General features: G+C 40.9%; 1 protein-coding gene across 2 annotated transcripts in view; it reads right to left on the reverse strand.

Moving 5' to 3' along the window:
- Nucleotides 1–5051, reverse strand: part of GPC5 (glypican 5) — a 1393669-nt gene extending 1388618 nt beyond the window's left edge. For both annotated transcript variants that reach the window (XM_012456307.2, XM_064362249.1), the window contains exon 1: nucleotides 4887–5051. In XM_012456307.2, coding sequence (XP_012311730.2) covers nucleotides 4887–5049 — 163 coding nt within the window. In that variant the 5' untranslated portion in view covers nucleotides 5050–5051. The remainder of the gene's footprint in view (nucleotides 1–4886) is intronic.
- Nucleotides 5052–10880: the final 5829 nt, after the last annotated feature.

Here is a 10880-nt window from a genome sequence, read left to right on the forward strand (position 1 = left end):
TGATAAGTGGAAAATATTATTCTTAAGTTCATCAAATTGTACCCCTCCTAAGCCAATTATACAACTATAGGTTGTTGGACACTCGGCAAAATGGAACTTAAATTATGGGATGGAGGGAGAATGGGGACATATATAACATTTATAGTTGATAGACAAGATTAAGAGTTGACAGCAATATTTATAATTGACCCCATGTGGGAATACGTGTGATTAGTATAATTCAGCACCTGATGAACTGTTGGATTCTATGACCCTAAAGTAGAAAAATAAGCTCATTTCTCCATCAATAAGCTGCACTAAATGCCTAGAGAAAAACGAAACACATGATTCTCTTAGACATCAGAGCACAGACTGGACTTCCCAAGGGAAAAGGTGACAAAGTGCCCTGGCAATGGAACTGGGTCTTGATGCTCACAATTCAAGATAAATAACATGCGCAGAATTAGAAAACGATGATGAGGCAAGACCTCTTGGGACCTGCAGTATAATAGGATGGTGAGAAAGGCACTCTGCAACCACAAAAATAATGAAACATTCCCCTCTTTTGACCAACACTACTACTGCTTCTTTATTAATGATAACTACCCTTCCTTTAATCTTTCTAACACCTAGGTAAAAGTTACCAAAATAGCCAATTCCTGAATTGCCTCACTTCATTAAACCCTCCTTATAATAGCCCACCACAAGCCCAAATCCTACAAAAAGCCCTCCCAACTGCCTACTACCAAAATCCCCAGCGTTCCTTTGGTGTGCAATTTCCCTTGCTGCAAAATGAATCTAATATTACAGTCTGGTTTCTGGTGATTCTTGGCTGCTGGGCTTCAACCCAGGACAATCCTGATGTTAATCAGCTGCCCCAGTGTCAGACGATGGGTCCCAATTGTGGCTTTAGAAATTTCATCACCATTAATATGTTGCTTGAACAGCAAAACTGGTTAATTCATGAGAAATAGAGTCCCAATTTCAGATTACCGTCCGTGAGTGACTACGGCCACCAGCATTCTAATTGTGTGAATCTGTAAACCACCTTAGAGGCACTATTTTACCTCCCTACAGGCAGAAGAATGGTGATGAGGCAGTGGGGGCAGTGGTTATGGGTGCTGCAGCTAGCAGTGGCTCAGCCTTGTTTCATAGAGGTTTATTAGTTTACAAAACAACAAAATATTCACCGTAACATAACGGATATCACTTCAAATAGAAATGCATTTCCCAAATGTAAAAATAATCATTTCTGACTTAAAATCAACTCCTTGTTACAAAAACATCTTGTGATATATAAAGATCTAAAACTAAAATGTCTTCCTTAAAACTCAAGTTAAAATCAAGACACTAAACAAAAAATTATAATGACAACAAGAACATATTTTGAGCACTTATTATGTGCCTCAGTTTGTGACATTTTACATTATTTCATTTTATCCACAGAAGCACTTTTTAAGAATATCCCCATTTATGAATGAGAAAACAGGCTCAAGATGATAATTTATCTAGGAAGCAGAACTGCAAGCTGCAGAACCAAGTTTTGAAAGCCAAATGTCTATCCAGTAATTCCAAACTCCAAGGTTACCAAGCAGATCATTTTTCTTAGGTGTGAGAATGAAACCACACTGTCCTTGGAATGATTATAAGATTTGATTATAATGAAAGCAGTTAAAAAAAAAAAAAAACTACAGAGCACTGCTTACAGTATCTTTTAGTATTAAATTTTCATTTCGCTACATCAAGAGTTTATTTTTATTATTCTACTTATAGCCAAACTCTACCAAGGAAAAGTTACTTTTACAGACTTCTTGATACAGAGAATATACTTGCTATAGAGTTCTATATCAACAAACACCCACATTTCAAAAAATAGTTGGTATATAAATTATCTAAATGTTGTATTTATTTTTTTTATAAACTTCCCCTTTCTGAACTATCCTCTAAAAGTGGAAATACTGCATGTGTGAACAATGCGCCATGCATGTGCAAAGAGAATTCTAATAGAAAAGCATTATCTCCATCTCCAATAAATAAAATAAAAATGAAAAGACCTTTAAAAGACACTTTCACTAACAGTTCTTTTCCGAATAAAATAAACAAGAGCAAAGGGCACCTTGACTACTACTTAGAAAATAAAATCAGAACACAGGGAAATCTGTAATTCTAATCACATTTACACCTTCTCTCCTTTTTTACATTTCTCATCCAAACATCCTTAGGAGCTCAATAGGCTTAAAAGAATTGGAGCAGGGTAGAGAACAAAGGTGAGGGGAATCTGAGAAACGGTTTAAATCACTGCTCTCACAATTTTAATAATTTCAACTTGGATAATATTTTTCAGAAGAAGTAAGTCACAAAGGTAGGAAGAAACTAAAAACTTATTCTACCTGCTTATATTATACAAACTGCATTTTGGCTAGACATCTCAGGATTAACTACTGTGAACAAAGAAATGGAAGAAAGCAGTAAAAATGTGTACTTCCAAGAAAAACAAATATCAAATTAAATGTGTTTGTTTTAGTCAGTGAAAGGCTATGTGCTAAATGAATACATTTGTTAAAAATATTACTATTTGTATTCTCATGTAGAAATGACTACTTATATATTAACTATGTTCTCTCAAGATTGAGGATAATCCTAGGAAGTATGATAGTCAATTACTAAACTCAATCGTGTTAAATGTTATAGATCATATATAAATACAAAAATAAAGAAAAATATTTATTAAGCATGTGATATGTGTGGTTTGCTCAATTTGAGATTGAGGGGTCTTTTAGAGAAATGAGAGGAATCAATGTTTAAAAAACTGTTTAATATTTTGCTGAATTATTCATAAAAGAATGACCAACAATACAGACACAAAACTTCAGAATTATATGGAATTCCTATGTGAATGCTTTTTTATTGTGTGGGTCTAAATCAGCATAGTACTTTTGTGTGATTTTTTTCTTAATGAAAATATTAAAGGAACTTATTCTTTTCACCAGTACCACCAACGTCTTAAGGGCTCCTGTGATTCTTCTATCACCTTCAGCCACAAATTAAAAAAAGGTACTAGCAATGGGGAAACAATCCAGAGTGACTTAAAAAAGAAAGATTCTTGCCATCGTGGCACTTTTTTTGTATGTCATGTGTATCAAATGCAAATAATTACAGTCGTTTCCCTCTCAGTAGGGCAGAGTTTTAGTTTTCCCTGACATTCTTCTGTTAAGACACTGTCTCAGTGATTGACACTCTGGAAAGTTCCTCTTCAAAAGAGATGATACCCACAAGGTTCTAGGACTGTAACACCCAATCGATCGATGTGTTGCATTCAGCAGGTACCAGAAATACTGAGATACCGGAGTGGAGTGAAATCAGGGCCTTACTGAAGAGGAAGGGCTGGCTGTCCATATTCGGTAAACATAGCAGGCAAAGTTACGGTAAATGGGGGTAAAAATCTAATAATTCAGGTAAGGATCTCACATCACAACACTCTCACTACACACACACACACAAACTCACTTTAGTTGTATCAACAGCTGATAAGTGAGATTTATTTCTTAATGAAAAGAATGCACTGAAATAAGAAAAATACAGATTTATAAGGGGATATTTTGTTTGGGGACGGAAGAATCGCCCTAAACTGAGAATGTCAAACGTAGTATAGAAAAAGCATCTGGTACCAAACAGGTATACAAATAAATAAATGTGTGTTTCAGACTGGTCATGTAAACTCAGATGGAGTCAATGTTCCCGAATGCTTAGATTTTCTTTCTGGAATGACTCAAAATTGAGTTCACAGCCAGCAAAGCAATCAAGAAAAGTGGCTACAGCTCACAGCTCCTTAGTGTTACAAGCAAGTCTCCCAACTCTGGAAACTCAGAGGATGGATTTTAGACTCAAGCGTCCTCCACAAGTTCTTTGTTCAACCAGAAACTTCACAGATTCGTCTGTGTTGGCTTCATAGTCACAGCGAAAGAGGTGCACGGCTCCACTGAGATCTTACTTAGCTCCAGACACCTGCTATTGCGTTTGACAACTACGACCTATTCTTCCAGACAGAATCTACACTGGAACTCCCGCCAGCAGAAGGAAATTGGTGCGGTGGAAACGGGGCGGGGGGCCGGGCAGGGTTCCAAATCGTAGGCAGAAGGCGCTCACAGGAGGAAGCAGGGTCCACACTGACCACACTAACTGTATCTTTCCTTTGGGATCCCTGGTACATCTCACCCATGACAAGTGACTCCCCAATACGTTCGGTTTGATCGCCTGTTGCCATAACACTTTTCAGGCTAAAAACTACCTTGTGGTGCTGGGAGACACGCTGGGTGGTTGGGTTTCTCCAAGCAGGGCTTGATGCCAGGGCGCAGAGGGGCAGCTAACGGTCACGTCTCTGGGTGCACAGGGTCCAAGTCCTAATTACAGAGGAGACCGACTGTCCTTGTCTGCGCCCCATTCTCCAGCAAAGGAGCATATCGCAGGTTTGTGATTTTTAGTACCAACTTGGGGCGACCAATTCAATTCCCTCCCCCTTATGAAAAAGCAGCAAACAGAAACCCCCAGTGGGGCACTGGTGAAATTCCTACTCGGAACAGAAACGCAATCAGACTGGGTGTCCTCCCGCCCAGATGTCTGCTTTCCTGGCTCTTTCGAACTCATCCTCTGGGGCGCAGGGAGCCGGGCGGTAAGCAGAAGCCCAGAACCCGGCTTCGCTGCAGGCGTGGTTAGGGGTCCCTGGAGCTGCGCTTCGCTGTGCTGCGCTCAGGCTGTCCGCGCCGAGCACCCCGGAGGCCTCCCCGGCATTCACCCTGCGCCGCTGCAGGGCCCGAAAGGTCATCTTCCCACGAGTGTCACCCGGGGAGCCTGGGGAGCGCAGGCTGAGCTCGGACGCCCCCCGCTCCGCGATCCCCGCATCTTCTTACCTGCCCGCGGCGAATCCGGCAGCCCCCTGACAGCTCCCAGCAACCGCCACTGAAAAAGTTTCCGAACTTCTTCGCAGGTCTGCACGCCCTCGCTGCGGGCGGACCCAACCAGGGCCAGGAGAAGGAGGCAGCGAAAGCCCACGGGCCAGGTCTGCGCATCCATCCTCGCCGTCCTGGTCCCCCTTACCCCGCAGGAGACGCCACTCGCCCCGCGCGCCTTGGCCGAGCTGCAGGCGTGGAAGACGCGGCGGCCGAGGCTCCCGAGCGGTGCGAGGCGGCTGCGGGGTGTAGGGACCGCCCGCCGGCGCCGGCTTCACCTGGGAGCACTTGGCTCTCCCCCGTGGAGGCCCTAAGCTGAAACACCAGAGTTTTCGAGCTGAGCACTGTCTGCTCTTCTTCCCCAGTCGAGGCGAGTGGGCACTGCGCGGGGCGAAGAAAACTAGTGGAGCCGCAGGCAGCCCGCGAGCATCCAGCTCCGGCCACCGCCGCCACCGCCCGGCTCGGCTCGCAGCCGCTAACCTGGGTTGTGCCCGCCCGTCGCGCTCCGCGGAGCCCCGCCCCTCACGCCCCGCCCCGCGGACAGGCCACGCCCCCGGCGCGCTGTCCGGCTCCGCACCCCCTAAGATGCTGTCACGCCAGGCCCAAGGCTGTAGACTCCGAGCAACATCGACGCAAATAAATAAAACTAAACCCAGACCTAGCTCTCCCAGTCCGTTCTGGGGAAGAATCATCTGATAAAATCAGAGAATGCATAAAGAGGATCAGAGAAGACGAGATGAGAAACGCCAACTGGAACTAAGAAGAAATATCTACACAATCAAGGTCCTCAATACATAGGAATTTGTATTCTAATTGCATGAAATGGAATCTGGACATAATACAAAAGGCAAAAACTATTTACAGTTAAAGATCCCAATTGAGAGACTTCATAACACTTAGGTTTTAAGAGTACACGAGAAGTTATTTTTTTTTAATTGCTTTGTGTTACTGCTTAGGAATCGTTTTCTATAACATTACGATTTTCTGAAAGAAGGTATAAGAATTACAATCAAACTTTATCACATTCTTATCACAATGAAGTCTAGTTTATTCTCTTATCACCGTTTTGCATCATATTTTACTTCTGCACTTTGTATCTATGGGGCCCCTGTGAGCTTTGCCACTTCCGGAATTTCTTTAAAACATTTTTCAAAGAGCAACTAAGTTAAGAGTGCTCAGAGGAGTTCCTCACAAGGAATATAGAAAAACGAAGACTTTAAGCAATTTTAAGATGGCAAAGGAATTCTATCAATTTATACTTTACAAGAGGAATGCATTACGCACCATAAACCAAAGGGCAGGTGCATTTTGTAAATGTGATTGACTCAACAGCTAAGCCTATAAGAGTGTCTCAATCTGTAGCCACTTGAAGAGAGTACTCCTCGTGTAAAATAAACTAGTTAAAAGCATCAGGCAGGTGGGGCTATGAATGCTTTATCCAGTGTAAGGGAATTTCATCTCAAATTTGAACCCTTGCCAAGAGATAGTAGTGAAAAACTTTGTCTTAGTGAAGACTTTTAATGAACATTTGATATCGAAGACAGCACTTTCAGCAGTCTATCACTTGTTTAAAACCATTCCAGGGCAATGGCTGAGACACTGCTTCAGAGTGAAATCGTGCTACTTGGCGTTCAGCATCAGTTTTCTGAATACGAGATTTTGTTTCAAAGGACGGTGTTCTTCATGAATCTCTTCTGCTCTAACCACTAAGCATGGAAAGATTGCCTGGAAGTCAGCTATATCTATGAAAAGAAACAAGAACCACCATAAGAATGTATATCATGCTTATGGGCCAGATCATATTCTAAGTACTTTATGGATATGAATTTACTCATTTAATCTTTATAACAACCCTATAAGGTAGTTACCACTATTATCACTGTTTTATAGATGAGAAAACAGACACGGAGAGGTGAAGTGACTTACTGAGTGCCTAAGGTAGTCACGAAGCCAGGAATCAAACTGATGCTTCCAAATCCAGACCACGTGTTCTCCACAGGCTCTCCTTGACCATTCTGTGGTACACCAAAACCAATCAGGTTGCACCGAAGGCTCTTGGGCAGCAACACCAAAGGCTGTTTATTCATTTATCAGATTTTTTACTAGTAAATATGCAAAATTTATCTCTATATAACTGTATTCTACTAGAATTACTTGTATATCTATATAAGGCTAATAAATTTCCAAGTTTTTCTAAAACATCTTTATTCTTACCAAGATCTCTCCTTGATAGATTTGATCATCATAGACTCTTAGCATCAAAAGAATTCTTAAATTACCCAGTCCATTAACTGGAATCCCTAAAACAATGTGTCTTGCAAGGATAAAAATCACAAACACAACTAAGTATTGATGCTTCAGTAAAAACTAATCGACTAATACATATGGGTTGAACACATACAATTTTTTAAACCACTGTTCTAGGCATAATAGGAGTTTATAGAGACATGCAAGAAAGTTTTCTCAGTGATTTTATAAGTTAACAAAACAGGTGGGAGGTCATTTATAGAAATGCCAGAGGAACTAACGAGAATATATTTAATCTGTATAAAATATCCCCATTAACAAAAAATAAATATGTTTTCTTTCTACCTCTTATCCATAACTGCTAGCAAAGGGGATGAGCCACCATGTGGCTTGCAGTGGCAACTTGTCCTCTCAGTATTCCTAAGCCCACCACGCAAGGCAACAGTACGCCTGCTACTGAAACTGCCAAGTGTTCCACCCAGAGCACAATACCACGATGTCTTTTATAAGAACATTCTAGAACTGTCTCTGCAAATTGTACTATAACTAGCTTTTTGTTCTATTTACTAGTAGACATTACAAATGAAGCAAGGGAAAACTTTCCATAATTTGATAGTTATAATGCCTTATTTTTCAAAAGGTATTCAAAAAAATGTATTGAATGTCTTTTATGTAATTGGCACTGTGCTTTGCTTTCAAAATACCAATACCCTTGGATAGGAGAATCTTTAAATGGCCATAATTTAAAATACACCTTAATCATATTCTAAATGCAAAACTTCCCTGATACTTTCTAAGTAATTGTTCATAGTTTGTCGACTTAGGACCTTGTAAAGAGAAATAAAAAACCTCCAGTGTGGTTTAGGTGATTTAATGATATCACAGAGTCTTCAACCCTGACTATTTTAGGCTAAGACTAGCCACTGATTAGTTTACCCTCAGAAGCTGATTTGGGTAACTTTTATATCCAGTCAATAACAATAGCTAATATTTATTAAGCACTTAGAGATATGATCTCATTTAACATTTCAACCATTCCATGAGACAGTTACTCTTATACTACTGAGAAAACTGAAGTACAAAGAGATTAAATAACCTTCCAGAAACATTGATAAGAGCCCAAATGCAAGCCAGGCTTCATACTTCATGACTTCTGTACCCCCTTAGTCACTACACCCAACTGTCTGACAAGCCAGATACCTGCCTTGTGGCCTCTTGAACTCAACCTGTCATATGAATAGAAACTCTGGTACTCACAGCTGTCCATGTGGATAACCCACTGAACATCTTGTTTGTAGTGGCCCAGAGCCCTGCACTGGCTCCAACAATGGCCAGACAGTACCTCACTGACATGCAGCTGGCTGAGGTACTACCTGCTCCTACCTCCTACCTCCGCTAAGCTTTTAACCAGGAGAACTGTTTTTGCAAATCCCATGAACTGCCTTGATATCTTTGAGCCTCACAGGCCCCTAGCCATGAGTTCTCATGCTCTGGCCAGATATGCCCACCCACTCAGAAGGAAAGGCTTGCTTGCTGGCTACCTCCCTTAGCTGAATCAGCTCCATCCTGCCCTGTCTTCAATCTAATGGCTTTCACCTCCCTCCAGAGCAATTATTCCAACAAGCCAATCACATCCTCCTGTGGGAACCAAAGGGTCCTCCCTGAAACACACCATCCTCTTGTTACTACAAAGCCTGCCTCCCACAACTCCTGCAGGTTCACCTTGCTCCCAAATGCAGCCCCTCTTCCTCCTCCCCTGTATGCCCCTGCATGGCATGTGGTAGCCTCCTTCCCTGGGCTATGACTATGTGTGACTAACAAATGCTGTAAATTTCATCTGTCAAGTCTTGTGTGTTTGATCATCTCATATTATTTACAAAGGGGTATCACTCTTTCATCAACTGGGTGAAAAGGAGGTGCTTAGAGAAATAATATCCTTAATATAAATAACTTCCACTTCACTATTTCCATAAAAATGCTGACTTTTGTCTTGCCCCACCTTCTCTCTTCCTCTGTTATAGGTTCTAAGTACTTAGTTGCATGATAAAGAGAGCCGAGTTGGAGGTCAGCCCGAGCTGCCCCAGTAATGAATTTTTGCCACCAAGTAACTGGGAGGAAATTGAGTGATATTCCCCTGAAATCTCCCTCTTTAGTGAAGATGGTAATGGTTGTAAAATACAATCACTGCTGGGTGCAGTGGCTCTCGCCTGTAATATCAACACTTTGGAGGCTAAGCCAGGAGGATCACTTGAGCCCAGGAGTTTGAAACCAGCCTGGGCAACATAGGGAAACCCTGTCTCTACAAAAATTCCAAAAAATTGACCAGGCATAGTGGCACATGCCTGTAGCCCTAGCTCCTTGGGAGGATCACTTGAGCACAGGAGGTTGAGGCTACAGTAAGCCATGTTCACACCACTGCATTCCGGCCTGGGTGACAGCATGAATCCCTGTCTCAAAAGAAATGAAAAAAGAATAGACTAGACAGGGGGAAGCGGAGGAGAGGGGAGAGGAGGGGAGGAGAGGGGAGGAGAGGGGAGGGGAGGGGAAGGGAGGGGAGGGGAGGAGAGGGGAAAAAGAAAAGGCAAGCCTCCCTAAAAGAGAGAATATACAGCAAACAAAACATTCCATAAAATACTCAAAACCAGACACCAAACTCAAATTAACATGACAGTCAGTGGGAAACTTTGATCAGCAAACACATTTTCAAAAATAACCATACACACACACACACACACATGCACACACACACACACATGCACACACACATATATACGTGTGTCTCTGTATACCGCTAATCTATATTTTCAATTTGAAAATCCTCATATTGTAATCATCAGTACATGTTCACCAATGATTTTGAAATATTTTAGATGTATTTATGTCATTATCTCATAGTAAGTGTGCTTCAAGGCAAAGAAAATGTTAACTATTTCACAAAAAACTTTAAATAAGTAAACTGTTCCTGTGTGAAAATTTCAAAATTATTTTGTACTGTCTTTAATTTTACAGGTTTTATATTTGCAATTTCTAATGAAAGACATTTTATTTCTTTCAGAGAACTTACGGAGAAATAAAAATAATAGTTGCTTTCAAAAAGAGAATATAAAGAATTAGAAAGAACACTAGGAATAGAAATCAGCAACACTCAATGAGTTTATGAACCCAAATGTCTTCAAATAATTTTCTTCTAGTCTATAATGTAAGAATATGAAAACTTTGTCCTTCAATGTTGCAATATACATTGCATGTGTCAATTGTATGTATAATTACAACATAATGAAAATGAATATATTATACATTACTCTCACTTTCAAATTTAGATTTTGCACCAACTATTTTTGGTTTCCAAATAGAATGAAATTGACATCCAAAATTTCATTGGATCATTAACTACACCAACATCTTAGGGAAAAATAATGAACCAATAAATCCAGTTGTTAACTACATGAAATACATAATCTTGCTAAATGAATGTCTTCCAGAAATTAAACTAGGGAAAAGTCTCTAACCTTTATAAGATTTTACACCTGATGTTACCGGCTGTGTAACCTGAGAACCAAAGGGCCACTGGAGTTTATCTGCCAGATGATAAGCCTTCTGAGGTCAAGTGAGCCTGCAAATATCCACCTCTACTCTCTGTGGGCATTGCATAACTTTATTGAATGAATTTGGATGCTATAAGGTTGATAATCTCATGTATGCTATGTT

Source organism: Aotus nancymaae, unplaced genomic scaffold (assembly GCF_030222135.1).
Source record: "Aotus nancymaae isolate 86718 unplaced genomic scaffold, 86718_ANA_hifiasm-v0.15.2.pri h1tg000048l, whole genome shotgun sequence".
Classification (NCBI taxonomy): Eukaryota; Metazoa; Chordata; class Mammalia; order Primates; family Aotidae; genus Aotus; species Aotus nancymaae.